Here is a 20,134-nt window from a genome sequence, read left to right on the forward strand (position 1 = left end):
GCCTGGGAAGCCCGCTGATTAAACATAGAAGCCACTTTATTTTTTGTGGGTGACCCCATTTTAACTTATGCCACTGGTTAATGTGTGTTGGGTCTTTTAAGTGATAAAGGGGGCTGACCTAAGCAGGAAGATCACCCTTAGATGCCTCCTTATCCACATCCCAGGTGTATCTGCGGGTCTGGTGGAGCCTGGAGTGACATCTTAAGGAAGGCAGGAGATATTAGGTTTTTCAACTCATTGCTGAAGGCAAACCCACAGGTAGTCAAAATTCATCTGAACCAGAGAAACCTCTGCTGCCCAAGGGACCACCACATACTTTCCTGTCTACCCCTGCTCAACAGTCCGTGGGTGGGTGGCCTGGCATTGTAAAGATGTCCTTAGGAGTTCACAGGCAACAGGTAACTGGAGGGTTTCTGAGCAAACAAACAGGACAGGAATAATCAAATCCACACATAATGGCACCTTGAATCTGATGGTCTTGGACATCGGGGTTTTCTTCCCTGGAGCCCATCACCCCACCTGCAGAGGCCACACTCATCCCAGCAGCTGCTGCTGCCTCTGAGCTCAGAACTCCCGCTACGATTCCTTGGCATTATTCCATGGCTCCCACGCCCTGCTCTGTCCCCTCATTTCCCAACATTCTTTCTTCTCTGTTCCATTCTCTTCTTTCATTTCCTGTCCTCTGGCCTTCCTTACTTTCCCTCCTTCTCTTCTCCCCTCCTCTCCCTCCCTTCCTTCCCCCTGAGTCATTCTCTGTTCTTGCTGGAACCCCACGAGGCGGGGTGCTGTCTGCTCCCTCCTTATGCCCCTGTCTGCGTCTCCACCTCCCACTCTCTCCCCTGGGTCTCCCCCTGTCTCTCCCTCCCTCTCTCTTCTTCTTGCTCTCCTGTAAGCCTCCTGCCTAAGTACGGGTCCCCTCTTATCCTGATCCTGTCTCCTTCCTCTGGCTGCTGAAATTCGCATGAAATTAGTCATCAGAGGAACTGTTTGCACTCACAGAGGTTCAGTTATCATCTACTAGGTTCGTAACAGGCTTCTGACATTTTGATCCTGGTGGGCAGGGAGCCTTTCTGCATGGCACATCAGAGAGGAGCTTAGATCTGGTACACTTTTAAACAGTAAGATGCTCAATCCCTGCTAACTGCCTCCCTCTCTCTGCCTTGCAGTCATGGGTAGGAAATGGGAGCTGGGGCCGCCCAACATAAAACCTGCATCTGGGAGCCTGGGAAGAGTCAAGTAAATCAGACAGGGTTCAAAGGACAGAGGACATTATAAGTAGCATCTTTACTGAATTAAAGATTTCACTTCTGATGGGTTTTTTTTTTTTTACAACTATCTATGGTTTATACTTACTTACATAGAAAATGCTATTTTGTTTTATTGTGAACGGTCTGTTTACCTAGTGAAAACTAAAGGTAAAGACAGCTAAAGTATCATCTAAATATTTCAATAACATTTTGAAAGATGAAAGAAAAGTTGTATTTGGTGAGCACCTTTTGGAGGCCAATCACTGTGCTCAGTTTGTGCACACAAATGGGCGGCAGCCTTCCTTGCCATCAGCAAGGCTCTGGCTCTGCCTCGAGCAGGAGTCGTGTCCCAGTGTCATGCCAAAAGGCACCAGCTGCGTGCATGAGTATCTCAGTGAAGCAGAGGTGGATGCTTGGTGGCATCATAAGAGCACCGCCCTAATATCCGTTTTCAGAGTCTCCCTCTGTGGGGAAGATGGTGCTGGGGGTTTGCCAATTGTCTGTTGGACGTACCTGCACCCAAAACAGATCGTGTTCAGAGTGTCTGGAAGTTGGTTCTGTCGCCCTTGCTCACGGCATTGCTTCTCTTTCAGCATGTGGCATGAATGTGCATCACAGATGCCAGACAAAGGTGGCCAACCTTTGTGGTATAAACCAGAAACTGATGGCTGAAGCGCTGGCAATGATCGAGAGCACTCAGCAGGTAGGAATGGCTTTTAGGGGACGAGAGCCCGCAGCTTCAACTCAACAAGGACTATTTCCGTCCCTTCACTCGTGGACTTGTAGCAACTGTATGGGGCAACCTGGAATCTGTTTCCAAGCTCTTGCCTTGACCCTGGCCTTCATTTGCATGTCTACATCCCCACTTTGAGATGTTTATTTAATGCCTTTCGCTTGCATGGATCTTTGTAAGAGCTTAAATTCTTCATGGAATGAGCAGGGGCACAAACAAATGTATTCATTAAAATTACTGAGGATTCACTGCTAGCTTTATACCTGTATAAGATGACTATGTAATAGCTGGTGGGAAAAACATTTGCTGAAATCATCTCCAAAATGCCCCCAAAACACTGAATCTGAGGCAGCTTTGCCTTTCCGCTCAGTAGCATGCTGAATCCTCACATCTGTGAACAAACCCTCTTTGAGACTTGGCTTTGGGACTTCCCTGGTGGTCCAGAGTTTAAGACTTCACCTTCCAATGCAGGAAGTGTGAGTTTGATCCCTGGTCAGGGAGCTAGGATCCCACATGCCTCGCACCAAAAAACCAAACCATAAAACAGAAGTAATATTGTAACAACTTCAAGGAAGACTTTAAAAATGGTCCGCTCTAAAAAAAAAGAAATCTTAAAAGACTTGGCTTTGCCTACTTGAGCTATTTTTCCATCCATTGGTCTTTGATTCCTATTTGTGACTGAGCACAGTGGGGAGTGTGGGAAAAACCACTGGGCCCCCAGAAAATATGAAGGAAGTGAGCACGCTCTGCTGGTGCATAAAATATAATAGACGTTCACAGGGTATGGGATCCTAAGAGAGTGCCAAGGAGGAGGAGAGGTTCGGTTATCCTGCATATTCAGGGATCTGAAATGGCTTCGGGACCATGGACAGCGGCATGCATGGTCCCCTCCGTGGTGAGTGGGTAGGTGGGTGGTCTGACTCTTTGTTTGTAACCCAGGCTCGCTGCTTAAGAGATTCTGAGCACATCTTCAGAGAAGGTCCAGTTGAAATTGGTCTCCCATGCTCCATAAAAGGTGAAGCAAAGCCGCCGTACGTACCAGGACCAGGGAAAAAAGGTAGCTATCCCTATTCACAGTGGAATTGTCGTCAGTAATTCATCTTGATTAACCTGAGTCCAGGACTTCCCTGGTGGCTCAGAAGGTAAAGAATCTGCCTGGAATGCAGAAGACCCGGGTTTGATCCCTGTGTCGGGAAGGTTTCCCTGGAGACGGGAATGGCTACCCACTCCAAGTATTCTTGCCTGGAGAAGCTCATGGACAGAGGAGCCTGGCGGGCTACAGTCCATGGGGTCACAAAGAGTCGGACATGACTGAGCAACTAATTCTTTCACTAAGACTTTCTGGGTTAAATTCTCCCTTTACCTGGCCTGAGAAATGATTCTTTTCTAGTTAGAAATTACCAACCTAGCCACCCACAAAGAGGCTTCTACTTCTAGAAGTAAAACCAAAATACAGCCCACTAGAAAAGCTTTGTAAGTGAATGGGGTTGTGGGAAGTTGGGGTGGGGGTAGAAGATGGGGTTTCTCTGAAATAATGGCAATATTGTCAGAAATAATGGCAAACTTTTCCTTAGAATTTTAGACTGTTATTCCCTGCCATGGTCCGACTGTTTACAAAACTGAATTCTCCATAGAGCACTAAGGTAGAAATACCACAGACCATCTTATTCTGTACTTTGAGACTTTACTGGAAAGTTTAAGATTAGAATGGGGAAGAATAGCCAACATCCTTAACATTTTATGACATTATGGAAGCTCATCCAGCCTCCTGTTGGAAGGTGCTTTTTGAGAGGTTGTGACTGTGTGATTCTTTCTCAATTTTTATTTTTTTAAGACCAACATCAAAACCATTTTGTATTGCGGTATAGCCAATTAATTAATGTTGTGGTAGTTTCAGGTGAACAGCAGAGGGACTCAGCTATATGTATACATGTGATTCTGAATAGTTTCAACATATATTATAAAATACTTATTTTCCTTGGACTTAGAATATGCAAGACAAACCTAGAGTGGTAAAGACAAACCTGGAGTGGTAAAGAATCTTCCTGCCAAAGCAGGAGACCCAAGAGATGCAGCTTCAGTCCCTGGATGGGAAAGATCCCCTGGAACAGGAAATGGTGACCAGCTCCAGTATTCTTGCTTGGAAAATTCCATGGACAGAGAGGCCTTGCAGGCTACAATCCATGGAGTCTCAAAGAGTTGGACATGACTGAGCACACATAATTCCAACCACAAAAATGATAGGATAATTATGTGCTATGAGGTGCCATCAAGTGATATCACAGTAGATAGATGTGTCAATCAACATGTTATGCGTGTTAACTTAGCACAATGTGATATGTCAAGTATATTTCAGTTTTAAGAAAAGAAATGTTATAAGAGGGTGGGAGGAAGGTTCCAGAAAAGTTGGTCTACAACTTCTCTGGCATGGGGTGAGGAATAAATTGTCTGTAAATTTTTTTTAAAGAAGTGTTTGGATTAGATTTGGGAAAGGTCTCTGGGTAAACCATGTCTCAGAGACAATCAAAATAGGCAGCATCTTGACCTGAAGACTTGGCGAATGATTCCATTTGGGTCTTTAATGATCTGCTACCCAGCTCTTCTTCCCTACATGGTAGGTCACAGAAATTGAGGCCGTTATGCCTGCAAGCCATGCAAGCAACGGGGAGTCACTTTCCCTCCAGTTTGGCTAAAATCCATATATGTCCGTGATTCAGTATTATCTAAAGTGCTTGTTTCTGCTGCAGGGATGGTCTTTTGCTGGTTGGAATGTTTCTTAAGCTGACATTTTTCCCAGTCTGTCCCATAAAGAGACACGATCCATCCCCCAGATTTCAGGCTTCCAGGCAGGAGGTGCTCCTTTTGCCCTGCAGGAACCCCTTTCTGAACTGTTGCAGATGAAACTTCAGAACAGGATATGAAAAAGAAAGCAGGTTCTCAGAATAGCTAGGAAGACTCTCCTAGCTATTCCTTATTTCCTAGCTGTTCCTTATTTCCTTTTAACCACTGGCTTATCATTTTCAGAGCCTCAGGGGATCTCCTGGGAATCTCCCTTGGAAGAGATGGAGAAAGTATGCCATCATCCAGAACCTGAGCCGAACAAAGAAAGAAGTTCTCTACGTATGAAACTAAAAATCGAGGATTTCACCTTACACAAAATGTTGGGGAAAGGAAGTTTTGGCAAGGTACGATACTGTATGTAGGATTCTGTGGGCCAGATGAGAGAAACTGAGAAGCAAAGCTCTGGCCAGCGGAACTGAGCTGGTGGGACCAAAACCAGGCATGGGTGTGCAGAGAGAGGCTTCCTGGGCGGGAGCTATGATGTGATGTGCTGTATGTTAGCAGGCAGAGAGATGTCTGAATCAAAAGGGACCGGGGGGCTTCCCTGGTGCTCAGATGGTAAAGAATCTGCCTGCAAAGCAAGAGACCTGCGTTCTATCCCTGGGTTGGGAAGATCCCCTGGAGGAGGGTGTGGCAACCCGCTCCAGTGTTCTTGCCTGGAGAATCCCCATGGACAGAGGAGCCTGGCGGGCTACAGTCCATGGGGTCGCACAGAGTCGGACACAACTGAGCGACTAAACACAGGGAGCTCTTGGGAGCAGCAGCCTCTACTCCCTGGGGAAAAACAGCTCCAGCCGTCTCACTTTGAAGGTGTTCATCCCACCAGCTTCTGAGCGTGGTATCTTCGGACGCCAACGAAGCGGGAAGGTGCCCCGGCCAGTTCCTGTCTCATAGATATTTTTGTTTCATTGGTGGTTTTGTTGTTGTTTTCTTCCTTTCTTCAACCCAGAGTGTGGTTTTACTTTCCTTATGATTTTCTTCTCAGTCTTGTCTTAGCTTAGGGCTACTGTAATAAAACACCACAGAGGGGGGCAGCTTCAACAGCAGAAATATATCTCTCCCAATTCTGGAGGCTGGACATGCTGGATCAAGGTGTGGACAGGGCTGTCCCTCCTGAGGCCTCCCTCTTTCCCGGGTGTAGATGCTGGCTTCTCCCTGTGTCCTCACACGGCCATTGCTCTGTGTCCCAATTCCCTCTTCTTATGAGGATGCCATTTCTATGGCATCAGGGCCCATCCTAATGACCTCATTTGAACATAATCATCTCTGTAAAGACCCTGTCTCCAAATAAGGTCACACTCTCAGGTGCTGGGGGTTTAGGACTTCAGCATATGAATTATTAAGCCTCCCCGGTGGCTCAGATGGTAAAGAATCTACCTGCAATGCGAGAGACCTAGGTTTGATCACTGGGTCAGGAAGATTCCAGAGGAGCCTGTCCATGGAATTATTTGGAAGGGACACAGTGCAGCCCAGAATTACAGCCATAACTTGAGTGTCTTAGGAAAAGTTTCATGGAGGAGTCCCTCCTCTCAATTATTCCTGCCACTCACTCAACGTATGGGCTCTCTATCATGGGGGGCGAGGAGGAGGAAAACATAGTCTAAAAAATTATAATCAACTATCAGTGACGAGAAGATTGTCAAGTCAGTGATTGTAAAGAGGGATGTCATGGAATACAGGCTTTTACGTTATATTGGCTATTAAGCATATCTCACAATGGCACCCCACTCCAGCACTCTTGCCTGGAAAATCCCATGGACGGAGGAGCCTGGTAGGTTGCAGTCCATGGGGTCGTGGAGAGTTGGACACGACTGAGTGACTTTACTTTCACTTTTCACTTTCCTGCATTGGAGAAGGAAATGGCAACCCACTCCAGTGTTCTTGCCTGGAGAATCCCAGGGACGGGGGAGCCTGGTGGGCTGCCGTCTCTGGGGTCGCACAGAGTCGGACACGACTGAAGCGACTTAGCAGGAGCAGCAGCAGCAGCAGTTGTTTTTTTTATTTATATTGGATGTCACTTCTTGGAGAATTTTAGCCAGAGACTACTGTTCCATGAATTTGTGTAACCAAGGCCAGCATTATGCTCAGCACCTGCTCACCAGACTTGGGCTGTAAAACTTACCCAGTTTAATAATAAACAAGCTGAAATGCAACTAGGTCTTGCCATAGCTGAATGACTTTGTGCTGCTAGTAGGGGTTGGGTTTAATACCAAGGAATCGCCTTTGGCAAAACCCACTCCGCCCTGCCAACTGTAGCCAATTGCTATTAGTTTGTTTCCACAATAGCACGAACCATCGCAGCCTCACTTGGTGTTATTCTGAGTGCAATAGGCAGTTTTACAGCCAGTCTTCATTAAAATGTAACATCAATTAATGTGCCATGATAGCCTGTTACCAAAAATTGAAAGGACATTACAGAGATGGAGATTGCCTTTTTGACTTCTTAGTTTAAGGCTGGTTTGGAGGAATGTTTTATTGAAAGAAGCAATTACCAAAAGAGGATTTCTAATTGTTAGAGAAATACTTTTCTTTGTTTTCTGGGTAGATTTCTACTTTTCAACAAGGTTAACGCAGCTTTAAGTTAAACCTACCTGCCTTAGTAAATAACCCAATGGACAGCTGAGAGCTTCAGTAGCCTCGGCTCTGTAACTAAGCTCCTCCCCGTCAGAATCCCAGATCCCTGGACCCCGAGGGGACTGCACTGTGGGGGCCCAGTGAGAGAGGGGAGCCCCAAAGCAGAATATATTTCCTCTTCTTGAACTCCAAAACTTGTTCTTGTTTTTCTTTTTTTTCACTCTATAGATACGGTTCCTCACCAAAATGGTAGCCTATTTTGGTTCTCCATTGATTTTAGGCCCAGGAGAATAAATGTCATATTTTCTGGGGTTATACAAATTATTTCCCTGATGGCTCAGATGGTAAAGATTCTGACTGCCATGCAGGAGACATGGGTTTCATCCCTGGGTTGGGAAGATCGCCTGGAGAAGGGAATGGCTACCGAGTCTGGTATTTTCACCTGGAGAATTCCATGGACAGAGGAGCCTGGCGGGCTACAGTCTGTGGGGTCGCAAAAAGAGTTGGACACAATGGAGTGACTCACACTTTCACCTTCATGCCTGAATTCTCATCTAAGCTCTACCCTCTCTATCAAGCCAGCTACCCCCAAAGCTGTGTGTCTGCACTGTATTATTTTAAACACAGACACACGCATTTTCCACTGTTGGTGTGTCTTCATGAACTTCAGCATTCCTCAAAAGTCACTAAAAGAAACAAATGATGAGTGGGTGTTTTGTAGTATAGTTGATTTACAATATTATATTAGCTGCAGACGTGTTGTAACATAGTGATTCAGTAGTTTTATAGATTGTACTCTAAAGTTATTACAGAATAATGGCTCTGTTTCACTGTGAGATTCAATATATCCCCGTTGCTTATTTATTTTACACAGAGCAGTTCGTACCTCTTAATCCCATGCCCTTGTCTTGGCCCTCCCCCGACTGGAAACCACTGGTTTGTTCTCTGTCTCCGTGAGTCTGCTTCTGTTTTGTTACACACATTCGTTTTGGTTTTAGATTCCAATAACTGTCATTCAGAAAGCATTTTAGAGTTCGCAAATCGCTTCCCCACCTGGTGTGTGATTTTCACAACAGTCCTGTAAGTCAGCAGTGTGGTGATAGTTATGGCTTTTCCACATTAGGGAACCGAAGCCCAGGGAGGTTGCTTTGTGAGCCCACATTCCCACAGCTGGTAAAAATGTCTGTGCAATGAGGCCAGAGCTGTGGCTTTCTGACTCCACAGGCCGTGCCCTCACTTCTGTCAGTTGCCTGTGGCTGTATCATCTGTAAGAATGCAGGTTGGAGCAACCCTCCATACTAAGCCATCTGGTGTCCTGTCTTATAAGATGCCTGAAATTGAGTGGAAAAAGTCAGCTTTGAAGTCAGATTTTCCACTGAGTAGCTCTGTGAGTTTGAGATAGTTACCCTTTGACCCTAGGTTTCTTTTATTATTACTATCTGTATTGCAGAGTGTTCTGAACCAAGAATTAAACAGGTACTAAAATTAGATAGCATGCCTAAAGCCTGTAGCAGAATGTCTGACACATAGTAGGTCTTGAAGATAATGTTAGTGTCTGTGCCGTCAGAGGAAATGCTGTGCATTCTTTAAGTACATCAGGACAGTTGTATTTCTCACGTATGCTTTTTGGCCTTGAAAACGTGGAATAAGGTTTTATGCTCATTTTTATTGATTATTTCAAAAGCAGTCAAGTCTTCCTCTTCCTTGCTCACTGCTGCTTCCTCAATACACATTTTTCTCTGCTTTTTTTTTTTTTTTTTAATAAACTTAGGTCTCTGGGCAGACAGGACACTTTTAAAAAATTTGTATTGGCGTATAGCTGATTTACAGTGTTGTGTAAATACATGTACACTGCTGTACATACATGTGCATGTATCCCCTCTTCTCTGGATTTCCTTCCCATTTTGGTCCAAGCATTGGGTAGTGTTCCTTCACCTATATAGTGGGTTCTCATTCATTCTGTTTTGTCCATAGTAGTGTGTGTGTATCAATCCCAACCTCCGAATCCATCCCCCTTGATGTCCATGTCCTCTACATCTGTGTGTCTGTTTCTGCTTTGCAAATAGGTTCATCTATACGATTTTCCTAGATTCCACTTTTTTCAATAGAGTCTTTCCAGGGGCTGAGAATAACCCATCCGATTTTGTGAAACCCTCTGAAAGGTAGAGTGGATGAAGCTGTTAATAGCATCCCACGCCAGTAAAACTCGGTCTGTCTCCATAAAGGGGATCGAGGAGGACGGGAGAATTAATTCTGTTTCCTCCCCCAGTACCTCTCTCTCATGCACATCATGAGTCTTCTTTATCAAGTGTCAATCCAAATTCTAAAATAACCCTGCTTCTTCTCCTTCCTTCCAGGTCTTCCTAGCAGAGTTCAAGAAAACCAATCAATTTTTCGCAATAAAAGCCTTAAAGAAAGATGTGGTTTTGATGGATGATGACGTGGAGTGCACAATGGTAGAGAAGAGGGTCCTCTCCTTGGCCTGGGAGCATCCGTTCTTAACACATATGTTCTGCACATTCCAGACCAAGGTAAGGCTTCTGCCCAGATGGTTCTTCATCTCTACACCCTCAGCCAGTAGGTCTGGGTGCTCCTGCAGAACAGGAGACACGGGGCGCTTACTCCGTGTATCTCTTTCTTCTTTGAGTCCACCTTCCATCCATCTAAGCAAGCCTTTCACAGTTGTTTAGAGGGGAAGAAACTTGTTTGGAAAGAAACAAGTTTTCTTGTTTGGAAAAATGCAGGAAACTTGCATTTTCTAATGCAGTTGACTGGGGAAAGGGCCTTACTTCTGGTTTTACTTGCTTTCTTCTTAGAATTCAGTTTAACTTCTATAACAAGGATGCTAAGCAGTGTGTGACTTGCTTAACAAAGCAGTGCTCTGTGAAAGCGAAAAGGTGCGACATCTGTTCATCTACCATACATATATGTCAGGAGACAAAATTTGGAAAAATGGATCAAAATATGTGTGTACTGTTATTTCCCTTTATAAGGCCAGGAGAAGGTCATCCTTTAGACCATATTGTACCAGGAACTGAGCAGCCAGATAAAACTGTGAATTTTGTCAAAAATGCCTCTTATTTTGGGAGACTGTTCCTCCTGATCTGCTTTTTCTTTAAAATTAAAAAAAAAAAAAAAACACTTTTTTTTCTAACTTAAAAGTTATTCAGGATCATTTTAGAAAATTTGCTTATATGCTTAAAGACAATCATATATATCCCATTACTTGGGTATAGTCGTCATTACTATGTTGAAGTTTATCCTTCTAGACTTCCCCCACCACTGGGTTTATAAAAATAAAAATAACCAGTTAGTGTAAATACCTCCTGCTCTGTAACTTGCACTTTAACACTCTGTACATTTCCTGACATCTGTAGATATCCTTCTGCAATGTGATTTATCTCATTAGGCTATTTCTAAATTTTGTTCTGATTTAAATCACACTGAAATGAACATTCCTGTAGATCAGTCATCCGTATAAACATTATGGTTTTCTATTTTTCTGCTGTACTTGACCCTATCCCCATGTGTAAGGCCTAGAATTGTGTTGTATGTAGCCAAGAATAATAAGCAGACCCGTGGGGAGCTATGTGGTTAAGATCCAAAGAAAATGAGGAAATTTTTCTCTTGTTCTATTTCAAGCCTTGATGGTAATGTACTAACTTAGTATAAGTAGCATCTTCTGCCTCCAGCCACAGAAGTGTTAGTGGGGAAACTGGGAATCAGCCAGTAAATGTGGACGGTCACTTAGGGATTTCATCACCACTTCTCCAGCTGCCAATAGACTCTCAAGCGTTTAATTAGGGAATAGATGAATAAATGTACTTAGCTAAAATAAGGAAAGATATAAGCATCTGAATGCAGAGTTCCAAATAGCAAGAAGAGATAAGAAAGCCTTCCTCAGCGATCAATGCAAAGAAACAGAGGAAAACAACAGAATGGGAAAGACTGGAGATCTCTTCAAGAAAATTAGAGATACCAAGGGAAAACTTCATGCAAAGATGGGCTCGATCAAGGACAGAAATGGTATGGACCTAACAGAAGCAGAAGATATTAAGAAGAGATGGCAAGAGTACAGAGAAGAACTGTAAAAAAAAGATCTTCACAACCACGATAATCACGATGGTGTGATCACTCACCTAGAGCCAGACATCCTGGAATGTGAAGTCAAGTGGGCCTTAGGAGGTAACACTAGGAACAAAGCTAGTGGAGGTGATGGAATTTCAGTTGAGCTATTTCAAATCTTAAAAGATGATGCTGTGAAAGTGCTGCACTCAATATGCCAGCAAATTTGGAAAACTCAGCAGTGGCCACAGGACTGGGAAAGGTCAGGTTTCATTCCAATCCCAAAGAAAGGCAATGCCAAAGAATGCTCAAACTACCGCACAATTGTACTCATCTCACAAGCTACTAAAGTCATGCTCAAAATTCTCCAAGCCAGGCTTCAGCAGTACGTGAACCATGAACTTCCAGATGTTCAAGCTGGTTTTAGAAAAGGCAGAGGAACCAGAGATCAAATTGCCAACATCCACTGGATCATCGAAAAAGCAAGAGAGTTCCAGAAAAACATCTATTTCTGCTTTATTGACTATGCCAAAGCCTTTGACTGTGTGGATCACAAGAAACTGTGGAGAATTCTGAAAGAGATGGGAATACCGGAACACCTGACCTGCCTCTTGAGAAACCTGTATGTAGTTCAGGAAGCAACAGTTAGAACTGGACATGGAACAACAGACTGGTTCCAAATAGGAAAAGGAGTACGTCAAGGCTGTATATTGTCACCCTGCTTATTTAACTTCTATGCAGAGTACATCATGAGAAACACTGGACTGGAAGAAGCACAAGCTGGAATCAAGATTGCCAGGAGAACTATCAATCACCTCAGATATGCAGATGACTCCACCCTTATGGCAGAAAGTGAAGAGGAACTGAAGAGCCTCTTGCTGAAAGTGAAAGAGGAGAGTGAAAAAGTTGGCTTAAAGCTCAACATTCAGAAAACTAAGATTATGGCATCTGGTTTCATCCCTTCATGGGATATAGATGGGGAAACAGTGACAGACTTTATTTTGGGGGGCTCCCAAATCACTGCAGATGGTGACTGCAGCCATGAAATTAAAAGATGCTTACTCCTTGGAAGGAAAGTCATGACCAACCTAGATAGCATATTCAAGAGCAGAGACATTACTTTGCCAACAAAGGTCCATCTAGTCAAGGCTTTGGTTTTTCCTGTGGTCATGTATGGATGTGAGAGTTGGACTGTGAAGAAAGCTGAGCACCGAAGAATTGATGCTTTTGAACTGTGGTGTTGGAGAAGACTCTTGAGAGTCCCTTGGACTGCAAGGAGATCCAACCAGTCCATCCTAAAGGAGATCAGTCCTGGGTGTTCTTTGGAAGAAATGATGCTGAAGCTGAAACTCCAGTACTTTGGCCACTTCATGCGAAGAGTTGACTCATTGGAAAACACTCTGATGCTGGGAGGGATTGGGGACAGGAGGAAAAGACTCTGATGCTGGGAGGGATTGAGGGCAGGAGGGATTGGGGGCAGGAGGAAAAGGGATTGGGGGACAGAGGATGAAATGGCTGGATGGCATTACTGACTTGATGGACGTGAGTTTGAGTGAACTCCAGGAGTTGATGATGGACAGGGAGGCCTGGCGTGCTGCAATTCATGGGGTCGCAAAGAGTTGGACATGACTGAGCGACTGAACAATATCTATCTATTTCTATTCTATTATTGCCTATTTCAGTTCAGTTCAGTTCAGAGTCTTCACAATGCCATTTCACAATGCTTCAAGTACAGTATGTGATCACTAAGTGCTTTCTCATGGTCTGGGTTTCCATCGTGAAGGATATAGAAATAATGTAGTCTCTGACCTAGAGAATTTCATACTCTGTGGAGCTGAAGTAGCTCTGTTGGGAGAGTTAGACTGAAGATCTAAAGGTCCCTGGTTCAATCCCGGGTTTCAGCAGGCAAGCACTTCTTTTGTGTCTTCCTTGGTGGCCTAGATGGTAAAACGTTGCCTGCAATGTGGGAGGCCCGGGTTCGATTCCTGGGTTGGGAAGATCCTCTGGAGAAGGAAATGGCAACCCACTCCAGTACCCTTGCCTGGAAAATTACATGGACAGAGGAGCCTGGTAGGCTATAGTCCATTGGGTTGCAAAGAGTTGGACATGACTGAGCAACTTCACTTTCACTTTCAAAGAGGCGACAATGATACTTCTAACGGTGGTAAGTAATATTAATTGCAGAATGCTGACTTTTAAGTACCAGAGCTGAGAAAAACTAGAAATTAGAATTTGAATAGGCAGTAAAGGTCTTGGGTAACAGAAGTGTAGAGGCTATAAGAGGGCATGAAGGAAGAAAGGGATTGTGATAAGCTGTTTAAGTAGGCTTATGTTTTTACAGCAGAAAGGAGTTTGGGATTCCTGGTAATGAGGGTTACAGAGATTTCCTGCTAGACAGTTCCTCCTGGAGATCAGAAATATCTGTTGGTCTTGGATGGTGCAGATATTTTACTCAAAGACAAAATAAGGAACTTTGCCCAACTGTCTTGTTCTGTGTTCTAGATTTGCTGTGCACCCTGGGGGGTTACGTAGTCTCACTTTTCCTCTTGAAATATTGTGAGGCTTTTATCAAAATGCTAAATGCACCTCAGACCAGACCAGGCTTCTAGGAAATCAAATTTCTCTTGGCACCTTTTCCTGCTGTTGTTTTTTATTGGAATATAATTGCTTTACAATATTGTGTTAGTTTCAGCTGTACAATGAAGTGAATCAGCCATATGTATCCATATATCCCCTCCCCCACATCTAGGTCATCACAGAGCACCGAGCTGAGCTCCCTGTGCTGTACAGCAGCTTCCCACTAGCTGTTTTTATGTGTTTGTTTGACTGTTGTTTTCATATCTTGCAGAGAAGGCTACCATGAAGTCCATTTTGTAAAAAAAAATAGGCATATTTCTGTCTCTGATTGTCAATTCTCAGGGGTTATTTACATTTTTCCTTATAGGAAATGCTCTTAAAATTCCAAGCCTATGGAATGCTTTACCAAAACCAGAGCAGTAAATACACGAGAAAAAATGTTATAGAATGTACATGTAAAATGTAAAAATGACTGTCTCACTAGATTTCAAGGAATTAAGTTCTTTTAGAGATGGTGGGGAAGGGGAGGCAAAGCTTACATTATTACACTTTCTGAAGGACCCTCAGTTGTTTTGAGACACCTTGATTTTTAAATTTAATTTTTGATAGTGTATAGATGCTGTGCAGTATTATAAGTTATAGGTGTACAGTTCAGTGATTCACAATTTTCAAAGAATATGTTCTATTTATAGTTATTATAAAATATTTAGATTTCCCATGTTGTGCAATCTATCCTTCTAGCCTGTTTTGTACTTAATAGTCCTGATTTATTTAAACCTTGTATGTCAAACAAAATAACCAGATGCCACAGATAAGTGTAAAAAGCAGCAATTTACATGAATAATGATTTCCTCTGTGTAAGTTAGAATGTAGTCAGTTGGGAAAAGGGCCTTACTTCTGGATTTTGTCTGCTTACTTGTGTTTAGAATTTGGTTTTAACTTCTGTAACAATGAGGATTTGAAGCAGTCAAAGACTGCTTTGTCTACTTGAATTTTTTGTGATTCTATACAAATTTTAGGATTATTTGTTCTCGTTCTGCAAAAAATATCATAGGTATTATGATAGATATTGCATTAAATCTTTAGATGGTTTTCAGTAGTAAGGACATTTTAACAATAATAATTCTTTCAATCCACGAACACAGGGTATTTTCCACATTTTCTTTGTATCACGTTGAATCTCCTACATCAATGTCTTTTAGTTTTCAGAATACAGGTCTTCCACCTCTGAAGTTAATCCTTAGATATTTGATTCTTTTTTGATGCAACTGTAAACAAGATCGTTTTGCTTTTTCTTTACAACAGTTCATTAATATACAAAATGCATTGTATTTCTGCATATCAATTTTGTATCCTGCAACTTTATTTATTAGTTCTAATAGTTTTTTCACTGTATCTTTAGGGTTTTCTATGTGTAGTATCATATGATCTGCAAATAGTGACAGTTTTACTGTCTCCTTTCCAATTTGGAAAGAGTTCCAGCAGTTCCCCCACGTTTGGCAGATGCCTTAAGGTTAGTAAATGGTCTAAGTGTCCTTTCAATCACTGTTTCTTTCCATGTGTCCCAAAGTGGGCAAGTCTGTGCACAGGGCTCTCAGGGGTGTCCTTCCTACTGCAGACCACAGTGTCAGAGGTGGACCCTAGTTTTCTTTTTAATTGGAAGATAATTGCTTTACAATGTTTTGTTGGTTCTGCTGTGCCACAATGTGAATAGCCATACGTAAACATACACCCCCTCCACCCACTCCTCTAGGTTCCTGGTAGTGCTGGGTCTCGGTCCCTCTATATCATTTCTTGAGCAGAAGCTGTTCAGTCAGCCCTCAGTTCTTCAGGAGGAATTGCTTTCTGTGTCGATCAGTGTGTCCATGGGAGGAATCTTTTAACTGTGCTGGCAAATTAGAATCTATCAGAAACTAATTAATCATAAAACTTTGAAAATACACTTCATGAATCACTTTGGATAGTCCCCGTTAATTCAACAAATGTGGTTTCTTGTGGACCTACTCTTTGTTAAGTTCTACATTTCCCCAACAGAGGCAAGACTCAAACTATAGGGACTTGGTAGCTAGCTTGGAAGAATAGTAGTCTGCTTTCTTGATTTTAAGATGCTATTAGTATTAGATGCCCTATTTTCTTGATACAGAAAATTATTTTAAAAACTAGGAGCCACATCTCTGAAATTGTCTAATGTGAATTGACATGTATGTCAATTAGAAATTGCATTGGCTGCTAGTAATAGAGACTGGAAACAATGACTTAAATGAGACAGAAGTCAGTCTCTTCATACAAAAGGAGTTAGTTCCATGATGTCTGAGACCCAGGAACCATCTACTGCACTGGGTTCTCATCCTTAGTCCAGTATGTCTACTGGAGCCCAGCTGTCACAGCCACATTCGAGGGAGGAAAGAACAACCCCATGCCTGCTTAGTCTTCTTTATTAAGTCACTTTTGCAAAAGACTTACAAAAAGCTGCTGTTTACCTCTCTCTCTGACTCTTCTATAGCTCTAAGGAAAACTGGAAAGTTGAATCTTTAAGATGAGCACACCGTCATCCAGAATAATATTTTTTACTAAGAAAGAGAGGCAACCAGACATTTCTGCTTTAACATATTTTTAGTTTAAAATATATGATTCAAACTAGCTTTATTGAAGTCAATTTAGCACCAGATAATTTCCTAGGAACCTTAAATAAAATAATATACTTAATTCTGCAACCCCAGTGAAGTAGATATTATTCCATTTTACCTATGAGAAAACTGAAGCTAGGAAAGATGAACTTTGTCTTAAGGCCACTGAGATGAAAACAGCATGCAATCTTACTGGGGCATCTTTGTCCAGATATGGGATTCTATATATTCATACCATGTAAGTGTCTTAGTGATATGTCATCTCTGTAGTATCTAAATGTTCACCTACAGGGGGGAAAAGCACACAGAAAAATAGTGTTCTTCTGTTTCATTATACTAGAGTAAAAGTTCAATAACTCGAGTACCCATAGTTTCTCTGATCTAACTCTGATAACCCTAGGTCGGGGTGGGGGGGGGCAGGGGAAGGGTTTGGAAAGTGTTAAAAACACAAAATTCAACTGAGTAAATTTAGAGATCTAATGTTTTTGCAATAATTCGTGAATTGAATAGCATCCTATTTAGGAAGCAGAAAGGAACGCGGAGGACCTGTATGAAATGGAGGACTTTTATGGGCAGAAAGTGGGGACAAGGAAAGAACAGTGTTTCAGGCAAGGTCACTTCCTCACAAGTGCTGATCAGGAAGGTCTAGACTGGGGAAGGTTAGAGCTGCAGGTAGGTTAGATGTTAAGTCTCCATTTAGAGATGTGGGCTTAGCACGAGGAATTCCATTTGGGGACTGTTTTATCAACAATCACCCCCCTCCCCTTTTGACCAGACCGTCAGCTTAACTGGAAGATGTGATCAAAATGTAAGGTATTAGCACTGTTCCCAGCTGCCGTCCTGAAGTTCCCGTGGTTTTTGATGATCCTTTGTGCGCTATTCACGGGCCACAGGGCTCAGGGTCACCAGTTTTAAGTCAGGCATCCTCTTCCTTTTTGGAAAACTCCACGTTGAGGGAGATCGTTCACCTGAGGGTCAGTGCCTACAAACATGAATTTAAAGCCTTTGAAAGAACACAGCATTCCAGGGAGCCTCTTGTGACTATGTAAAGTAGGATAATTCCCAATAGTTAGAGAGCGGCCAAACTAATGAAGAAAAAACAAAAAAGATCCCATTGAAAGAGTCACCTTTTCAAGCCAAGTGGGTTGTTCAGCGTTTTCCTGTAACTGAGTTTCAGCTTCTGCAGACACGTTAATCCAGGTGCCACAGGCTGTCTTGACTAGTGACGAAGCATCCTGCCAAAGGAAGGGGGAGGTTACTCTTGCTATGTGTCTCCTCCTTTGTGTAGAGCCTGAATAGAAAGTTCCCCAAGTTTGGGGTGGTTAGATAGAGGGAAGGAAACAGACCAGGGCTTTCTAACATCGTGGACAGATCAGAGTTTCTGATGAGAAGTCCAGCGATCTGAAGGATTCCACCCCCACACCCAAGTGATAGCTTGGGAGATACGGGGGATGGTGTTCTCTTTCCAAGTCAAGGCCAGAGTCAAGGAAAGGCACTGAAGAAGAGAGGGTTGCGTGCTTGGCTACCCAGTAATGCACCTCAACATTTTCTCTTCCCAGCCGATTCGACTCTGAGATCTTGAGTGGGTGGACAGGACCCACCATCAGGTGAGATGTACACCCAAGGTTCAAGTCCCTGCAGTTTGGCTCCCATCTGATTAGTGAGGAAGATCTGGGATAGTCCCTTGCCAGGAGACGCAAGGGCAGTCTTTGTTCTTTGGGATTCCAAATCAGAAGGGTGGGAGGAAATTGGAAACAGTAGTTTGGAGAGTCATAACCAGTCAATTGAGGGAACTGGAAGTATTCGAGATCCACGCCAGGTTACAGGGATGTTACAAAGTCTCCAAAGCACTTCCCAGGATTAGACTCTGATATCTACAGAAATACAGTTTTCTTCTCTGTAATCACTGTTCTTTTAACCAAAGAGCATTAACAGTAAACCCAATTTGTTTGCATTAAACTTGGCCTGATTAATTACATAAGTGCAGCAAGAATAGTGCTCGACCATTTATACTTTTTTAAAAACTGTTTCCTATAAAGGAACCTCAGGTTGAACTCTTAAGCCTCTGAAGCCAGGTAGCCAAAATCTCACAATCCAGTTTTACCTGCAATACCTGTAACTTTGGGTGAGTTCCTCTCTTATTGAGGTCTAAAAAAATATCCTGGAGTTCTATGGACCTACCAGGAAATTACCTTTTTTACTCGCCTGTTTAGTTACCAGGAATCTTGGTACCAGTCCAGTTTTTCCAAAGGACTTTATAGACTCCCCAAAGTGAATCTTAGTTATTTTCAGCTGTCTGGTCATATCTGAGTCTATACACATCTCTCATATATACTATTACAGTCAATGCCTTGGTAATAATACCAATGTAATCAATTGTGCCCTGTTACAATGACAGATTCTCACTAATCTTATGTAAAATAGCTATTTTGCTTTAAAAAGAATATTTGAGAGTTTCTGGGTTCTGGAAGAATCAGAGAAAACATTTCATCTTTGTTTACAATGGTATACTTTACCTCATTGTTGTAGGTTATGTTACTGCAAGAGCAATCTCAAATCTGGAAAAACAAAATATTAAGATACCAGCAATGTTTCAAATAAGAAATTCTACTCATCCTCCTCAGTTCATTCAGTCTCATGTTATTAATTCTTGTTCTGCTTGAATCCAGTTTTTCATTCGTTCTGGAAATGTTTACCCAGTTGAGTTGTGTGAACCAAAGTTATCACTAACCTGTATTTGTCAGAGTCCTTTCCATGAATTTCTTTAAATAAAGCACTTTTGAAGAAATACTTTTGCAAAAGCATCGGAGTAAAACAGTAACTCTGTAAATGACAGACTTACAAATGACTATAGTTAAAGATCTGATAAGAGTTCATTTGAAAAGGAAATAGTTATTCTGTGATAAACATTTTAAGATGGTAACTGGAAGTATGGCTGATTACATTATTGCAGGACATACGAATTTTGAGAATACTTATATATCTATAGAAATACAACCTACATGTTGTACACCCATGTCTGATGCATGTGAATGTATGGCAAAAACCACAATATTGTAATTAGCCTCCAATTAAAATTTAAGAAAAAATAAATTTTAAAAATATATAAACAAATAAAAGTTAAAGGAAAATAAAAATAAAAATAAAAAAAGAAATACAACCTAAAGGAAGCTTAGTATTACCTTTTATGTGACAGGGCTTCCCATACAATTTACTGTATCAAATAAGCCTAGTTAGTTTGACATCTCTCTTTTTCTAAGGAGAGAAAACAAATCTTTTGAAATGTTTCAGGGGCTCTCTGGAAAATCTCAAAGTTGGTTTGAGGTCAAAAAGATTACATTTAGAATTTGATTTGGGAGAAGTTTGTCAAAAATACCAAAAAGTTTAAAAATACTTGGTCAAATAAGATCATAGTTCACTGTGAAGTAACAGTTATCCATTCAAACAAAGGGATAAGGACTTTGCAGGTA

At 42.3% G+C, this 20,134-nt stretch overlaps 1 protein-coding gene across 1 annotated transcript in view; it reads left to right on the top strand.

Annotated features, from left to right (window-relative positions):
* The window catches only part of PRKCQ (protein kinase C theta), a 91,326-nt gene that overhangs the window by 22,160 nt on the left and 49,032 nt on the right, over positions 1-20,134 (top strand). The window contains exons 9-12 of the mRNA XM_040248248.1: positions 1,841-1,950; positions 2,920-3,037; positions 5,005-5,165; positions 9,753-9,926. Of these exons, the coding sequence (XP_040104182.1) occupies positions 1,841-1,950; positions 2,920-3,037; positions 5,005-5,165; positions 9,753-9,926 (563 nt within the window). The remainder of the gene's footprint in view (positions 1-1,840; positions 1,951-2,919; positions 3,038-5,004; positions 5,166-9,752; positions 9,927-20,134) is intronic.

The sequence above is a fragment of the Oryx dammah genome, unplaced genomic scaffold (genome assembly GCF_014754425.2).
Source record: "Oryx dammah isolate SB20612 unplaced genomic scaffold, SCBI_Odam_1.1 HiC_scaffold_10, whole genome shotgun sequence".
In the NCBI taxonomy this organism is placed as follows: domain Eukaryota; kingdom Metazoa; phylum Chordata; class Mammalia; order Artiodactyla; family Bovidae; genus Oryx; species Oryx dammah.